Source organism: Manis javanica, chromosome 14 (genome assembly GCF_040802235.1).
Source record: "Manis javanica isolate MJ-LG chromosome 14, MJ_LKY, whole genome shotgun sequence".
Taxonomy (NCBI): domain Eukaryota; kingdom Metazoa; phylum Chordata; class Mammalia; order Pholidota; family Manidae; genus Manis; species Manis javanica.
This window is the reverse complement of record NC_133169.1, coordinates 10,038,231-10,055,657: the sequence shown is the minus strand read 5'-3', so window position 1 is coordinate 10,055,657 and position 17,427 is coordinate 10,038,231. Positions and strand designations below refer to the sequence as shown.

At 48.9% G+C, this 17,427-nt stretch overlaps 1 protein-coding gene and 1 pseudogene across 3 annotated transcripts; both read left to right on the top strand.

The window, feature by feature from the left end:
* The first annotated feature begins 3,099 nt into the window (after nucleotides 1-3,099).
* On the top strand, nucleotides 3,100-17,243 carry SLC25A44 (solute carrier family 25 member 44). 3 transcript variants are annotated; one of them, XR_005060926.2, is made up of 4 exons: nucleotides 3,100-3,247; nucleotides 7,836-8,473; nucleotides 12,694-12,816; nucleotides 14,697-14,857. XR_005060926.2 is itself a non-coding variant. In XM_017639755.3 (4 exons), the coding sequence occupies exons 2-4, from the start codon at nucleotides 7,849-7,851 to the stop codon at nucleotides 14,886-14,888; spliced, it is 894 nt and encodes a 297-aa protein (XP_017495244.1). In that variant the 5' UTR covers nucleotides 3,100-3,247; nucleotides 7,836-7,848; the 3' UTR covers nucleotides 14,889-17,243. The 3 variants fall into 3 exon arrangements, 2 of the variants coding, with proteins under 2 accessions (XP_017495244.1, XP_017495242.1); XM_017639755.3 differs by having other exon boundaries at nucleotides 12,740-12,816; nucleotides 14,697-17,243; XM_017639753.3 differs by having other exon boundaries at nucleotides 12,689-12,816; nucleotides 14,697-17,243.
* LOC140846310 (U4 spliceosomal RNA) lies at nucleotides 11,985-12,067 on the top strand (annotated as a pseudogene).
* Nucleotides 17,244-17,427: the final 184 nt, after the last annotated feature.

Sequence of the window (17,427 nt, the reverse complement as noted above, 5' to 3'; positions counted from 1 at the left end):
AAGACAGTCTGTACCCCATCAGACAACAATTCCCCACTCCCTGTCCCTCCACCCTGGCAACCACCATTCTACCTCTGTCATGAATGTGACTACTTAGATGCTTCCTATAAGTAGAATCACATGGTATTTGGCTTTTTGTGGCTGGCTTGTTTCGCTCACCATAATGTCCTCAAGGTCACCATGTTGTAGCACGTGACAAGACTCCCTTCCTTTTTTGAGCCTGCACAGTGTTCCATTGTATGTATGTGCCACAGTTTCTTTATCCGTTCATCTGCTGATGGACATTTGGGTTGTTTTCACTTCTTGCTATTGTGAATAATGTTGCAATGAACATGGGTATGTGAATCTCTTCAGATCCTGTCTGCTATGGCTTCTTTACTGGAGTCACTTGGCTTCTCTAGGTATTTCTTTCTCCCCTCCCAGCTCCCTTTCTTCCTCCCTTCACTCAATGTACTTTTATCCTGAGGCCTGGCTTTCACTGTTTCCACAGCCCTTTCCAGACTTCCTCTCTTGTGGCTCCCCTGATCCCCTCTAGACCAAGGGCTGTGGGGCAGTGGGGCGCATTGGAAAGGGCGCTGGACCAGGACTGGGATCCTGGCACCTACATCTGCTGTCAATAGACTGGGACAGCCTCTCCTGTGTGCACCTCGACTTCTTCATCTCTCAGAAGGAAGGAATGCACAGGATGCTCTTCCTGCTTTAAACATGATGGATCCGTCACCGCCAACATACGCTTCCAGAGCTGAACTTTCTCCTGTGCTCTGGCCGGTACAGCTCAGTCCTGCTGGACATCCTCATCCAGGTGACCCAGAGGCTCCTGGAACCACATCCTTTCTCTCCACCCCTTCTCTGCCTTTTCCAAACATCACTCTGGCGTACTCTTTCTCATCTCCCTCTAAAATTTAAAGGCGCTCTCCTCTGTGCCAGCTTCAGCCTGCCCCAGCCCTGGCTGGTTGTTCTTCCCTAAGATTCCCCAGCACTCACTGTCTGTGTCACTCATGAGATACTTAGACTCAATCTTAAGAATGTGAGGCACAGAACAGGGTAATACATGTGGTTACCCCAGCTGGGCTGGCAAACACCCCCCAGATAAGCAGTATCTCAACCCATCTCCACTGCCTATAGCATGAGGCACTATGCTATAGCCACAGGAGGCCTTGAGAATTGCTTACCATTTGTGAGAGCAGGATCTTGGTCACTCTCATCCTATGTGGCCTCTCTGCAGCCTTTGACATTGGTGGCAATTCCTTCTTGTAACCCTCGTCCTTTGGGCTCTTATTTCAGGGTACCTACTTATCTTCCTACCTCTCTGGCTACTGCTTCTTGATTAATTTCAAGTACTCCCCTTCTTTTATCTCCCTTTAAAGGTCCCCTTGGACAATGTCTCCATGCCTCTTGCTTTCATACCCACCTCTTAACCAAGGGTGCCCTTTCACTCATTCATTCAGCACACATGCATTTAGTACCTACTATGGTTCAGAATCTGGGTTAGACAGCTGGGGAGACACATGAATCAGGCCCACTTCTTGCCCTCACAGAGCTTACAGTCCAGTAGCAGGGACTGTGGCAACAATCAGAGCTGGGGGTAGGATGGAGAAGAGGTATTGTGGAGGAAAGTGTATTCCTAGCTCAGGCTTCCTGCCCCCCTGTCTAGCTACCTGGTTACCTCAATCCGGAAAGACCACAGATATCTCTAGTGCAGTGTGTCCCAAATTGAATGTATCCCCTCCACAACTGCTCCCTCTCTCATGACACACAATTCTTGTGATCAAAGAGCATATATTCTAGTGTGAGAGACAGGCAATAGATACATAAATAAGTAAAATACATGGGGTACACTAGATAATGATGTGCTATGGAGATAAAAATGGAGAAAGCAGTTTGAGAGTAGGAGGGAAATCCACAATTTTAATAGGAGATTCAGAGTGGGTCTCACCAAAGAAAGCAATGAAATACATGGAAGTATGAGCTATGTGGGATACCTGCAGGAAGAGTTTCCAGACATAAGTAGCAGCCAATACAAGGCCCTGAGGCAGGAGTGGTGAAATGAGAAAGATACTGGGTGTGCATGGGGGCAGATTGTAGGATCCTGCTGGCCATTGCAAAGGCTTTGCATTTTACTCTAAATAAATGGGGATCTATTGGAGATTTTGAACAAGGAAGAACATGATCTAATTTATAAATACAAAGTATTGATCTGGCTGATTTATTGTGATTAGAATGTAGCAGAAGCAAAGAAATCAAGAAAGTTGTTACTGGAATAATCTAGGTGAGAGATGATGGTGGCTGAGACCAGGGCGATAGCATGGAGGTGGTAAGAGGTGGTCACGCTCTGGACATGTCTTTAACATATAAACCCAGTATTATCACTGAATGTGATGTGTGAGAAAAAGAAAACACTGAAGGATGTCCCCCAGGTTTTTGGTCTGGGCAAATGAAAGGATGCAGTCACCAATGAACTGAGATAAGGAAGAGGAACGTCTACTTAAGTCCTTTGCCCATTTTTGTTTTTCTTCTTGTTGAGTAGTAGAACTATTTTGAAATGAATTGATTCTCCATCCCAGGCCTCCCAGGCCCCATTTAAGGAGCTCTTCTTCTTCTTTTAAATCTATGTATAGACAAATAGTTTTTCAGAGCTGGAAGAGACCCTTAATGTCATTTACTCCAGGATGTCCCCTATTCCTGCAATTTTTTGAGTTCCTAAACCTCAAAATTGCCTACCTTTAGATCTTCCTGCCACACACTGGCCTCTACTTTTTTGCCTCTACAGATGAGAAAAGTTACGTAAAAATTACTGATTAGATTCCAGCTCAAGGATTTCAACAGGCCAGAAATACAAGGTGACCCAATTAGAAGGGGATCTCCTTGGCTCGATTTCGGCCAATTATAAAGCACCCGCACGCGCTATAAAGCTGAGGGCACGGCGAAGCTAATGAAGGCGTGGCCTCTGCCCGGGTTCAAGATGGCCGCAGGGACTGTCCCTCTTCTCCCGGAGGTCAGGGGCGTGGCTCAAAGATTCAGAACATTAGTAAAGTTGCCCACCGCTCGGCCCCGCCCCGTGCAGGGGGCGGGACTGACAGCTACCCAACTTCCGGTTCCGGCAGTACCGGGAGCAGGGTCGAGATGGAGGAAGATGCGAACGGAGGCCGGCAGTCGCCGGGAACAGAGGATAGAGTGGGAGCTGTGGCTTAGAGGTCCCGGCTTGGGGTTCGCCTTAGAGGCGGCGGAACCGCCCTGATCTGAGAAGGTAGGAAACCACGGGCTGAGGGTGCCTGAGGACTGAGATCTCCGAGGACCTGGACCTGTCAAGGAGGCAGCTAGTAGTCTGCAGTGTCTGGCCGCAGTTCCATAGGAGCCCGCCACGCAGTTTTGGGGATGAGGGACGATTCCCACGAGGAATCTCTTCCTGCCGGAAGAGCATGAGGTTTGCGGACAGCGAAAGAAGCATGGCTAGAGGCATGAGAGGGGCATGTCCGAGGACCCAGAGGCAGCTGTACGGGGACCAGAACAGAGCTGCATAAAAGGGGTGTCATGTGGAGCAGGTGGAGAGGATTGTCAGGTGATGTCTGTGGTGAGATCACGTGGGTGCCTTTGGATGACCCAAGGAAGGCTGGGTAGGAATCTCACCACGACCAAGCTGGGAAATTATATCGAGGTGTTGGAGGCATCAACAGCAACTTCCCCAAGGAAATGCATATTCCTTAGAACGTGTGGGCAAGCATGTAAATATATTCACGTTCATGTGGTGGATAGCTCCTAGGATGCAGAGCCTTGATGCAGGTGCAACAGGGAGAAAACACAAGGAGGAAGAAAAGATCTTGTTTCCAGCTGAGGAGTGGGGACCAAACTCCACGGGTGTCTTGTCAGGAGTTGTAGAAGATGATTTGACTTGGTGGACGTGGTTGACTAAAAAGATCTGGATGAGTCGAGTAGTCATCATTAGGCCCAGTTCTGGTGATAAGTCAGAATGGCGTCAGAGGACTCCTAACCTAGTCAGTGGTCCTAGGATTTGAGCATAGTTATCATTGTTTTAATACTGACCATCCTTAATATTTAAAGGAACACTTTCCAAACTGTGAAACATATTATTCACCTGGAGATCTTAAAATGCCGGCTCCCTTAATGAATGTACATAAATTTTCTCAGATGTTCATGACTATCTCTTGTCACCTGTTTCAGAGTCCATTCTCTGTTGGGGTCATCATGCATAGGCATTCAACAGGTCCCAACCCCAGCAGGCTGTCCCTGGGCCCCACTGAGGCTCACTCTGGAAGCCAGGCTGCCTGGGTTGGACTTGAAACTCCACCACCTTCTTGCTGGTAACTCTAAACAAGCTGCTGAAATTCTCTGTACTTAAGACCTTCATCTGCAAAATGGGGTACTAACTAGTGCTTACCCACTATGGTTCTAAGGATTAAATCTGTTAATACATGAAATATGCCTTTCAAAACAACATGCCAGCAACCTAGTAAATGCTCAACATGCTGTAGGTATTATAATTAAATTATTCCATGGCTTATGAAAAAAAAATGCCGGCTCTTAATTCACTAGGTACATTCTGAAATTCTGTATTTCTAACAGGCTCCCAGGTGATGCTCATGCTGCTGGTCTGTGCACCCCTCTGAGGAGCAAGGATTTAGAGCAGTGCTGTCCAGTAGAGCTTTCTGCAATGATAGAAGTGCTTTGCTCTTCACTAAATGCTTTCACACATATTGGCTCATATGAGCTGCACCACATTCTTATATAGCAATGGTAGGCTTTATTGGCCCCCTTTCACAGATGAGACTGAATTTCAGTGAAGTGACTTAGTTCCAGTCTTACGAGTAAGTAATGGAAATGGAACTTAAACTTGGATCTCCTGACTACTAGTGTTCTTTCCGTGTCATGACCTTGCCTTCCAGATGACACTACTGTGTCAAGGTTCATCTTACCTACTTCATCGAACCTAATGAATAGCCCGGAGTGATTTTTCTGGTACAGGGAGAGTGGAAGTGGAGAGGAGGTGTACAGACCCTACCAGTTTGTCCCTTGCCACTCGGAGTGGGGGCTCTGCCTCTGACATCTCATTTGATGACTTCATGACACCCTGGGTCATTCGTTGGGTCCCCATCGGAAGCTTTGTGCCTGAGCAGTGTTCAAAGATAGGGGGAAATTTAGAGTTGAAGCCACACAGGTAAATAAATAAGAGTCTTGGAAAGAGCCTTAAAGAATTGGGCTGATTGAGTTGGACAAGAGAAGGCTAAGGGAAGTTAGCATATGGTGTCTGTGAGGGGGGTTTTTGCAGAAGGTAAAACGAGGTACTGGTTTTGATGTTTCAGCAGGAAGTTTGGAGGTTAGACAACAAAGCAGGTTGAGATCCCAACCTTTCGGAGCAGCCCCACCTTTTGAAGGGGTCCCAGGGATGGGTGCTGTCCCTCCCTCTTCAGCTATAGTGACTTATCCCCCTGAGGCATGACCCTTAGTGGCTTCTCCTGTCACCATGGCAGTGGTAGGAGTTACCTGCTTCAGCCTTGGGAGAGTTTCCCCTTCCTTCAGGGAGTTAAAATAGACTGGCACATGTAAGAGGAGGAGGAAAGTGGAGAAATGAGGCACTGGTTCTGCCTCAGGATTTTTGATCGGGAGTAGTTGGTGCTTTGTGATTCAGCTTGACAAGGTGAGAAGGTGTCCCGACACCAGGCCCTGGGACAGAATCCTTCGTTGTTTTCTTTGCCTTTGCCTGCTTAGCAGGCAGTTTGCATGAGCCCCCCAGGAAGCTCAGCTTTTGATTTTTCTGGAACAAAGCTGAGAAAAATTCCTGGGTGTCTGTGGGACCAGGAGCTTATGCTTAACCTTTGGGTGACTGTCTGTCATAAGGGCATTCATTCTGTCTCCCACAGGTGGGAATGACTTGGCTTTAGACTGAACAGAGTGATTTGTGTTGCAACTCCTCAGTTCCCAAGGGGTAGAAGGCATGGTGGAGTAGAGGAGAAGCCTTGGCTCATGTCCTGCCTCCACCACTGAGCAGCTGCATGACCTTGGGCCTATTCCTATTAACCTATCCTGATGTTCTGTTTGCTCATTAGCATAAGTGGCTAACTGTACATAGGTTAAGTTGTAAGGATTATATGAGGTAATAGGTATTCAGTAGATCCTAGTGTCTCTCCATCTCTCATCTCTCAGTGGTATTGGAAACATGACCTTGGGACCCCAGAGGACAAATACCCAGGGGCAGGGAGACAGTAGCCTGTCTCTTGAAGGGCCTCAAAAGAGAAGATCGCCCTCCTGGATGTTGTGGGTGGCCCAGGCTGAGGCTGGGGAAGAAGGGTTGCTTTTGCTCACAGCAAGTGACACATCAGTGTTCCAGGGGTTCCCCTCCTGGATGCCCACCTTTAGCTTATTTCCCACCGCTCGATTCTGGCCAACTTAGTTGGGCTAAGCCATTGTCTCTCCCTTTCACTGTCTACACGTATTCCTCCTACTTCCAAACTGCTTTGTCCTCCACGAAGCCTGACTTGGTATGTGTACCTCTCCCATGCCTCACCTTGAAGCTCAGGTTTTCCCCTCAGTTTGCAGGTACTCAGTCTGCTCTGCAGGCAGCACGTGCCTTCATGAAGTGATACAGTCCCACTCAGGGAATTCTGCAAAGCAGACGTTGCTTCCCCACCTACTTTTATGGTAAACCAAGAAGTTTCTTAGCTAGTTGGGACCTTGGCTGGGAAGGTTGGGTGGACTCTGATTAGACACTTGACATGAAGTTTGCCAAATAACTGGTACCAGGACTGCTTGTGTAGAACATTTCAATCCTCTACAGTTGTCCCTTTGATGTGGCCACCTCCTTCCTAGCCCTCTAGCTTACATCTGTTCCCCGGAGGGATACTGTGTCTCCTTGAACAGACTGAGTTTCTCGAAGGCAGAATCCAATATCTTCTCTGTCACTTGAGGTTATAATTTATATGCTTAGGGATGAAAGGGACCAAACATGTTCTCTACCATGTATTTCTCTAGACTCTTCACGGAAACGGCTTAGCTCTCTGGTTGTTCTTTTCTTTCTCTAGAGTGAGTTATCTAATAACCAAAGAGGACTCTGACCTTTGACTTGTTCCTAACCTTCTAACTCCTTCATTGGAGGGAGAAGAGGAGTGGGGGGTGCCCTGTGGTGTGAAAGCCCCACTTACCTTCTTCCCCACACTGCAGATGCAGACTGGAGAAAATAGAAGGGTAGTGGGTGTGGGTCAGGGGAGCTCAGAGCCGCAGCATGGGAAACCAGACATGAAGTGTAGTGAGTCAGCAGGTAAGTGGCCATACAAAAGGCACCTGCTGAGGATGGAAGGTCAAGGGCAGTGCTTCCTCAGTGGGCCTGGGAACACCAAAAATGGAACATTTCCCTCTGGCCTTTACAAACCTACTAAATTGACTTAGTGATATCCTATTGGCCCACTGAAAAACTTTGCACCGTACCAGGTGGTTGGTTTGTCCACGGCACCCTGAGCTCTGCCTGGGAAGCCAGAGGAGGGAGAGAATGAGCCATGACACCAGGGCCCTGGCAGAGGCAGAGAGACCAGATGAGGTGGTTCAGTACACTGGGGGCAGGGAGTCGTGGTGGCAGTGGGGTCAGGGGAGTCCTTGGGGTGAGGAATGGTTTATGGAATTGGGAGGGACTCATTCATACAAGAGAGCGAAGGGGCAGTATCCTGATCCCTGAAGGCAAACGCAAGCCCGATTGGGGGAAATGTGAGCTTTGGGGGGATGAGCACCTGGAGATGAAGTCTGGGAGTGAGGTTTCAGAGCCTAGCCAGGAGGGGCAGTGCAAGGTTCTGACTCCTCCCTCACACCCTCCTGCCCTGTTCGAATGCCAGGTCTTCAGGCACGATGGAGGACAAACGCAACATCCAGATCATCGAGTGGGAACACCTTGACAAGAAGAAGTTCTACGTGTTTGGCGTGGCAATGACGATGATGATCCGCGTCAGTGTGTACCCGTTCACCCTCATCCGTACTCGGCTGCAGGTTCAGAAAGGAAAGAGCCTCTACCACGGGACCTTTGATGCCTTCATCAAGATCCTGCGAGCAGATGGTGTGACTGGCCTCTACCGGGGGTTCCTGGTCAACACCTTCACCCTCATTTCTGGCCAGTGCTATGTGACCACTTACGAGCTCACCCGGAAGTTCGTAGCTGACTATAGCCAGAGCAACACAGTCAAATCACTGGTGGCTGGTGGCTCAGCCTCTCTCGTGGCCCAGAGCATCACGGTGCCCATTGATGTGGTCTCCCAGCACCTGATGATGCAGCGCAAGGGTGAGAAAATGGGCCGCTTCCAAGTGCGAGGGAACCCAGAGGGCCAGGGGGTGATTGCCTTTGGCCAAACCAAGGACATTATCAGGCAGATCCTGCGGGCTGATGGGCTTCGAGGCTTCTACCGAGGCTACGTGGCTTCGCTGCTTACCTACATCCCCAACAGTGCTGTCTGGTGGCCCTTCTATCACTTTTATGCAGGTAAGCAGGGGCTGAGAGTGTGGGGTTGGGGCCGGTGGCTGTTACGGCTGAGATACTCTTCTGTACATGTTGGAGTGGGGGACTTAATGGGAAAATGGGCCATTCATTCAGCAAACGTTTGAATCCAAGAGGTTTCAGAGATGAATAGGACATGGTTCTTGCCTTTAAGGAGCTTGTATTAATTATCATGGGGGAAGCAGACAAGTAAAGTAGATGACTCTAGAACACAGAGTATATTCTGGATGCATTGGAGTCAAATAGGGCTAGTAGAATATTGGCAGAGATTGGAAGGTGGGGAAAGGTGAAATTCATGGGATATTTGAGATTTGAAGATAAAATTCATGGCTAATAGCTTTGAGTTGGATGCCTTTCCTTAACATTGTTAAATTCAAGATATGGTATAACCTTGAACCTTTCCATGCCTATAATGTATTTTTGTTCATAAGACATTTTACTTTTTTTAAAGTATTTCCCAGAAATGGGATAACTGGGTCAAAAGATCACATTTTTGTGGGCTTCAGTAAGCATGCTGCCAGAATTCCTTCTGAAAGGGCAGAGCACACTGTCAAGAGCAGGACCTACATGTTGCTGCTACCCTGCGACGTCTGCTGCCTTGGTAACTTCCCGACTAGTTCAGGCCAGTCTATGCCTGTACCCTCACTGATCCCTGCTGCTGACTCCTACCCCTTGGCGGTGGGCATGCTGCCCCATCCCATCTGGAACTTTTCTAACCAAATTTTGGAATGACTTCCTACCTATCATCAGTTTGTCTCTGTGGCACTGTCCTTTTCTGGTTTTCCTACTTCTCTGATTGTACCTTTTTTTGGCTAACTCTGTTTCTTTCTTCTTCTGTTTCGCATAGTCTTTCATCAAGAGTATTCGGTAAAATTCATGTACCTTGACTCGACCCCTGGCCTTTTATATCAGATTCTTTGGGGATGGATTCTGGCAATCTTAATGTTAAAGAAATGTGAGCATTTTCTCTGGAGTCTGTCTCCGCCCTTCTCTCCTCACTTGATTTCATTTATAGTTGAATCTTACTTCTCATATGTCCAAAAATCTCTATTTCCATTCCCAGACTAACCTGTCTAGAGCTCTGGACAGACACTGTGACTGTTGGAATGCTCAACCTGGATGCATGCTTTTATATCTGCAGTTTCATTCAAGTAACTATTTTTCATTTTTCAAGCTGGCAGTAGCTGCGTTATTCTCCAAATCACCAAGACTGAAGCCCTGGGGATTGTACTTGGCCTCTCCCTTTCCTTGTTCCCACGTTGAGTCCTGCTAACCCCAGAATGTCTTCCCCAAATTTCTCTCCATTCCTTTTGCCTTTCTTGGAAACCTTCCTCTGTTCCTGCCCTCCTGGGCTACTGCATCAGCCTTCCAGCTGTTCTAAATCCCTCCCTCCCTGTCCATCACACACACCTTCCTAATGGACTAAATTTCTAAACCCTGGTTGTGATGCTCAGTGGCTCCTGCTGCCTGCTGAGTAAAACGCAAACTCTTCAGCCTGGTTTCAACCTCCCTTTACAGTGAAACCTCCTGCTGCTTCCCTGTGTACAGTCCGTGCTGCAGCCAGGCCGGGTAACGCACAGTTCCTCATCTGCACAGCACCTCTCCCAGCTCTGCTTTGTGCACTTCATCCCTTGGCTGAGATGCCTTCCAGGTCCGTTTACCTGCTGGAATCATGACTGTCCTGAAGTGCTCCTTATTGCCTCCTCTCCTGTCCTCTCGCTGTAGCCCTTAACTCAGAAGTGATCCTTCCCACCTTTCAACCCTCATGACATTGCTTGAATCTTTCTTAAGGTAGTTAAAACATCTACCGTATTTTATTTGTGCCTTCTGTCTTCTACCATGTGAAAGTTTTTTTTTTAATGCATTTTTTTTCCAGCTTTATTGAGATGTAACTGAGTGGAAAGGTTCTTGGAAAGGGGCCTGGGGAGTGGAGACTAACATGTTTTGAATAGCCAGTATGTTGCCAGGCTCTGTGATACCATGTGTTTTAGGGTCTGGTGAATCATAACTGCTCAGTAAATATTTGTTGAATGGGTAGATTGGCTTTTGTCATTCCCTTTTACTTAAACATCTACCAGTGCTGCGTAATGGGCATTTGGAATAAAATCTAATACTCAGGTCTACGTGGTCTGGCCCCTCTCTGCTTCTCCCAGCCCATCTCATGCTACTCTGCTTACTCACTCTGGCCCATCCTTCCTGCCTTTCTGTCAGTGTCTGAAACACACCAGGCTCTGTTCTCACCTGAAGGCCTTGCAGATAATGTTCTTGCCGCCTGAAATACTCTTCCCTGTGCTCCTTGGGTGGCTGGGTCCTTCTCAAACTTTAGGACTCAGTTTATATGCCCCCTTTGCAAAGAGGACTTCTTTAACTTATTTTAACCCAGTTGGAAAGAGGGCTCTTTCTGTTTCTTTTTCAGCACCTTGTTTTCTTCATAGCACTTGTCATAATCTGCAACTACTTTATCCCCAATCCCCAGCTTCTTAATTGGACTCTTAAGTCCTGTGAAGGCATTTCCCTGTTCCTGTCTCTTATGTCTACTGCTATCACAGTGCCTGGTATCTAGTAAGCATTAAATATTCATTTATATTACTTGTCCAAAGTCATTTAGCCAAGAGGGCCTTAAACCAAGTCACGCTGGGTTTATCTTCTGCCTTGAGGATAGTAGGTGCCCAGTAAACACTTGTCAAATGAATAACGGAGGAGAGACATGCGCCCCTTTCCCTCACCCTCTTGCCTTTGCTTTTTCATTGTCTCCCTGAGTCCCAGGAAAATGGCGTGTGTGCATGATTAGAACTGGACTCTGGGTCCTGTTGCAGCTGCAGGCCCCGGGGCCAGTGCAGACAGGCCCAGGGAGGCTGGCAGTGCCATTCCAGATGCTACCTTCTAATGGTAGTGAGATGCTTTCTTCTCAGGAGAAACGGGGCTCCCCTGGGCAGAGCTACCAGTTCACTTTGTTTCTGTTTGTATGCTGACCCTGGGGAAGAAGGAGATTAGAAATCTGGGGAGCGGTGGTTCTGGTAGAATTTCAGGAATGCGGCCATTCAGCTGGGAGTTAGAAGCCCTCAATTCTGTCCTGCCAACCCCCACCTTCTTATTCATCCCCTAATCTTTAGTTGCCTGACCACAAATAACCAAAACTAGGAGCATGAGAAAAAAATCTTAAGGGTATTTTGGCAACTGAATTATAGAGAAAACTGAGGGGGAATCTTTGAGAAGATGACTTATTTCACATCCATTCTCCCTCAGAGTATAAGCTAGTGGCTTCAAAGCCCTAAGTGACTTGCCTCTTGGAACTCGTCCGCTGCTCTTGCCCTCACTCATTCCGCTCCAGGCATGCTCACCTGCCGGCCCTTGCACACTCGAGGCAGGCTCCTGCCTCGGATATTACCTTTGTCTGGAAAGTTCTTCCCACAGATCCATATGACTCACAGTCACCTTTAGGTCTCTGCTCAAATTTCACCTTCCATGACTGCCTCATTTAAAATGGCAGCCCCATAGCTTTGCGCAGTGGCAGTATCGTAGCCAATGAGGTTTATCCGAGGCGCGATTATTGCTAATTAAAAAAAAAAATAAATAAATAAAAAAAAATAAAAAAAAATAAAATGGCAGCCCCTTTACCCCCTACCCCTGGCATTCCCTACCTCCCTTTCCTGCTCTATTTTTATCTATAATAAAAATATTATAGATAATATAATAATATTGTAATAAGGTAACATTATTACTGGGTGACCCACCAATCACCCAGCTCCCTTGCTTAGAGATAATCAGTGTTACCAGTTTTTAATGTATCCTCATGTAACGTGTATCCTATGTGCAATGCATATATAAGAGAATACATGGTGTGTGCTTATCTAACCTGTGAGCTGGGAGTAGTGGAGCACAGGCATAAGATTTTCACATGGAAGGATTTCTGTCGTCAGATGAAGGGAGCCAGGAAGCAAAGAGGTTTGAAATCACCTTCTCCAGAGGAATCTTGTCCTGTTGACACTGGGTGATGTACCCAAGATGCCTTCTGGAAGGGGCCTGACATCAAAGTTTGTTGTTGGTTCAGGTGGAAGCAAAGCAAAGAAGTGACAGGAGTTATGGGTCTAAGGGGGCTACAGATGGAGGGTTTATCATCATTGGGCCAACTGGTAGACAGTGTGAGGGTGGACGGGTGGAACCTCATGTCTTGAGGCATTGTCTTTCCCTTGATTCCAGAGCAGCTCTCGTACCTCTGTCCTAAGGAATGCCCTCACATTGTCTTTCAAGCCATTTCGGGGCCCCTGGCTGCAGCCACTGCTTCCATCCTCACCAATCCCATGGATGTCATCCGAACCCGAGTGCAGGTAAGACCAGCCTCCTCCCCTACTCTCCTCCCAGGTAAACCATTGCAAGCGTGATCCTCAGGCCCTTCCCCTGCCCTCTTTGTGTCATGGCCCTCTAGTCCAGCTAGTTTTCTTCTAGTCATCCAAGCCCCTTCCTGTGGTTATGACTGACCGTTTACAGAAACCAGCTGAGCACTTTGAAGCACCTACCGTGTTTCTCTCACCCTGTCTGCTATCTTGCACGCCTCAACTCCTGCATTTGTCCATGTTCTGGAAATACTCTCTGGTTTGTTTTAGCCTTTCATCCTGTTAGCATAGCCTACCAGCCACTTTTCCTTACCTTAGGCTTGTGGTTTTAGAAATACCAATTTCAGTTAATTGCATAAGTCTGGTTTCCCCAGTAGGCTGTGAGTTCTCTTGCAGACAGTGAGGGTGACTGTTGTTGAATAGGTTCCACAGGTTGTACTGTGTGGGCTGAGCAAAAACGCTGACAGCCTTTGGTGGTGCTGTCCAAAAACTACAGTCCCTGTCTTCAGTCAGCTCAAAGACAGTTTCACATTCCCTACGCCAAGAGTCTGAATGACGATGTACAATGTACAAATGGTAGGTATAAAGCTATAGGTGGAGAGAATGGAGGATTTTAATGTCTGATTTGAGTAGATTAAGAAGAAAGCCATCCAGCTGAGTGGGGGTCATTGGGTTATGGTATGAAGGGGAGGGAAGGAAAACAACCTTAGAAGGCTGGGTGTGAAATCAGCTTCCCTGACACCAGGGCACTGGGATGGAGGTGACTGGTAAACCTAGGTACCTTTGTCCCTAGATTCCCATCTAATAGTTTAAGAATCCCCAGCCCCCTCCACACACACACACATTTGAAAATAAATAAATTGGCATCTGCTTGGTTGGCACTTAATAAAGTGCACAGACCCTGTCCTCATTCTCTCCTGAGGCTTGTCCTGGCAGCTCCACAAGGAGATGCAAGGGAGAGGCCAGCTCTCTACTTTGAGGAGCTCCCGGGCTGGAGGAAATGAAATGAGTATGAGGACCAGAGGCACAGCTGAGAAAGCCCTTGACAAGGCTGTGGAGGAGCGCGAGCTGGTCAGATGAGGGGGAGAAGGGAGTGTGGGGGAGGGGGCTAAAGAGGTCCGGGCGGGACAGGGAGATGTTCTTAGCCGCAGATGGGATCCCCTTGCGGAGGTCAGAGAGCAAAGCGGGAGGTGCAACAGGAGTGAGCTGCCCTGTGTTGCCTGAGGTCTGAGGGGGGCAGTCTCTAAAGATGCAGTTGGTGGCAGGTTACGGTGGGGGGTCAAGGGAAGGTAGCAGGACTGCAGAGAAGGAAGAGACAAAAGATTCCTGGCCTCAGCCAGGCTCTCAGTGTGACCGGGAAGACAGGGCCCGGGTGTGTGGGGGATGGCAGGGTCGGAGGGGAGGACCGTAGCCTTGGGTTCAGAGGTATCTTCAAGATGATCAGAATCAAAGGCTGCAGAGGACCTTAGGGTGATTTAATTCATCCCCCGCCTCAGCCCAGGGAAAGGCCCAAGACTCACAGCTAATGGTATTAATAAAAGCTAACATTTATTGAACACTTACTGTCTGCCACTGTTCTCAGAATTCTTTTGTTTTCTGCTCAGCACAACCACATGGGGTGGTACTATCACTGTTTTATATTTGAGGAAACCGAGGTGCAAAGAGGTAAGCGAATTACCTGAGGTTGTGCTGTTAGTAAAGTGGAGAGCAGAATTCAAACCCATACTGAATCACTGTGCCGCCCCTCAGAGGCAAAATTCAACCCTCCGACTCCCGAGTCTAGCTTTTCCCACTTTAGCCTAAGGCAGAGGGACATAGAGCAAAGGGGCTTTGACTGTAGGTCACAGCCCTCTCCTGTGTGTTGACCTTTGCAGGTTGAGGGCAAGAACTCCATCATCCTGACCTTCAGACAGCTGATGGCAGAGGAGGGCCCTTGGGGCCTCATGAAGGGCCTCTCAGCCAGAATCATCTCAGCCACGCCCTCCACCATTGTCATTGTGGTGGGCTACGAGAGCCTGAAGAAACTCAGCCTCCGACCTGAGCTGGTGGACTCGAGACACTGGTAACCAGTGGCGGGGAGAGAAGCCTGCTGTTTCCCGCACTGCTCTGGGTCGAGGGCAGAGCGGGGAGGATGGCATGCTCTCCAAGTGCCCCCACCGCCCAGGTAGCCCTGTCCAGGACCAGGTGGCCTGTCTGGGACAGGGACAGGGACTGAGCTGTTCTTGCTGAAGAGGCTCCTTGGCTGGATCCCCTGCCCCCATTATTTTTCATTTTCTTACCAAACTGGGCTCCGTCACCCAGTCCCGGTACTCAGTCTCACCCTAAGGAAACCACTCTGCCCACGAATCCCATTCCACTCTCCCACTCCTAACCTTTCATGTGGCCTCCCCTCCCTGGGATCCTGAGAAGAGCTGCACGCACTGCTTGCTTACTACCGCTGGTCTTCCTCTTGGGCTTTCAGCCCAGACACCAAGTAGCTGCGTCAGCCCTTTCCTGCTTCATCTCTTGGCTTGCTTATTTTTACTTTGGGACTGAGCTGCCCACCAGACTACTCCACTTTTCCCTGCCACTGGGGGCAAGGTTTCGGTCACTCTGCACAGGCAGTAGGAGCAGCAAAATCCTCTGGTTCTCCAGAGCACGCGTCCTCTCTTTGGAGAGTTACTGGGTTGGGGAGAAATGTTGATACTTTAGTTCATGTGTGCATTTTTTTTTTAACCTCTGTGAACCAGGCTACTGTCTTAGAGCAGCTAAAGCGCCAGTCCTGCAGTCAGAGCCCAACCCTTCCTCAGACTGGTGGAAAAATGTAATGTAGCTTTTCTCCCAACCCCAGTTCCATGTCCCTTCCACGTCCCCTCAGTCCCAGCAGCCCCAGGGCATATAAGCTGTTGGCTTCCCTGGCACAGGTGACTGAAGCGGCGGGCACCGTCCTAAGTAGATCAGGCTCTCGAGGGCACGCCAGACTGGAGTACTACCCGGAACAGTCAAGCTGAGAGAGTAGTTGGTTTGGAAAGTGACAAAGGGGCATGCGTGCCCCAGTGCATCACCCCAGACCAGCTGAGCCAAGCCCAGGAGAGAGAAGCGCAGGTTCTCAGCCCCGGGCAGTCATGACATACACACATACGCCCCGAGCACGTGGACTTACGGAAAAAACTTTGGTCTCACAATGGGAGTCTCCCAGATGTGGAACTGTTTGTGTATTTCTCCCCCCCCGAAGTGAAGAGTCATCCCAGTCATGGCCCTGTGGAGGAATGCACGGAAGAACAGTAAGAGGGGCCAGCAGGTCACCCAGTACCGGGACCACTGCATTCACCAGCCTGATACTGCCGAGATTTTCTGTGACGCTCTCAGGAGCGCGATGAGGGGCACTGCTTCCCCACCTCATCCCCTCCTGCCCCCACCTTCTGCCCCCCGCCCAGCCGTCTCTTCCACCAAGCCTGTGTTACGGGCGGAGAGAGGTGCCGTGAACGGAACGAGACGGAGGCATATCAAACCCTGCATTTCTACCGAAGACGTTTGGCCTGGCTGATACTTCACACCTTCTTATTGGCCCCACCCCTGGGAAAGGCCTTGCTGCCATTCGAAAGGTGCTAGCTCCCTGAGGCCTTGGTACTTCTTACAGCTGCCCCACATTCTACCACCCTGGCCAGATCAGAACCTGAAAACCGCATTTCTTGACCTTCACCGCCACCACTGCCCATTTTGGTCTCTCATCTTTGAGGGTTATTCTCCCTTTCACTTATCTTTTATTTGTGTTTGTCCCTTCTTATACTTTTTCAATTTCTGCCCACAAACGGTCGTTCAAAGAGTTGGGCCCTCAGATCATTCCGAATGTCCCTGCCCCTCAGTCACCCCTTTACTCCAAGGAACCACCAACATAATGGAGGCTGTGGGCCCCTCCTCTCTCTTTAAACTCATCCTGGTGAGACCTCTGGAGATTGGCTTTCTCAGCTCCACATCTTTCCCTCCCTAGAGATTTGTCTTCAGTTCTTACCCACGATGGCAAAGCGGGGTGACACACACACACACACACACTCGCTCACTCACTCACTCACTCACTCTCACTAAAGGATTATGTGTGTACAATGAAAGGGACCCCTGGCCCCTACTTTCCAGTCCAATAGTTTAAGGACTGGGATTGAATTTGATTGAAATAGGTCTTGGTTGGGGCTGGACCATGGCCTTCCGTTTCCCCAGAACCATAGACCCGACCTGCCGTGATTGTTGATTTATTGGTCCGTGGCCAAAACTGGAAACTTCCGGAGACTTGGCCAGAGAGGAAACCTGAGGGGAGCCTTGAGGAACGGGAATGCGAACAGTTGCCAGTAACGTTTGATGAAGTGGACTCTTGTGAATATTAACAGCGAACGTTCACTGTTGCACTGTACCAAGTCTTTGAAGTATAATTAAAAGTTTTTATTGAGTCCCGGAGTTTTATTGAGCCTTTGGCTTGCGCTTATTTTGCACGCTTGCGGCGGAAGTGCTGAGGTGTCTGCCTGATTCATCTTTACAGCACCTGCCCCCCGCACTTTCCCTCCCGTCTCAGCGCCTCGGTGATAGACACTCCGCTGCTTCCAATCGGAGGCCCCGATTCGGCAGCGGCCTATC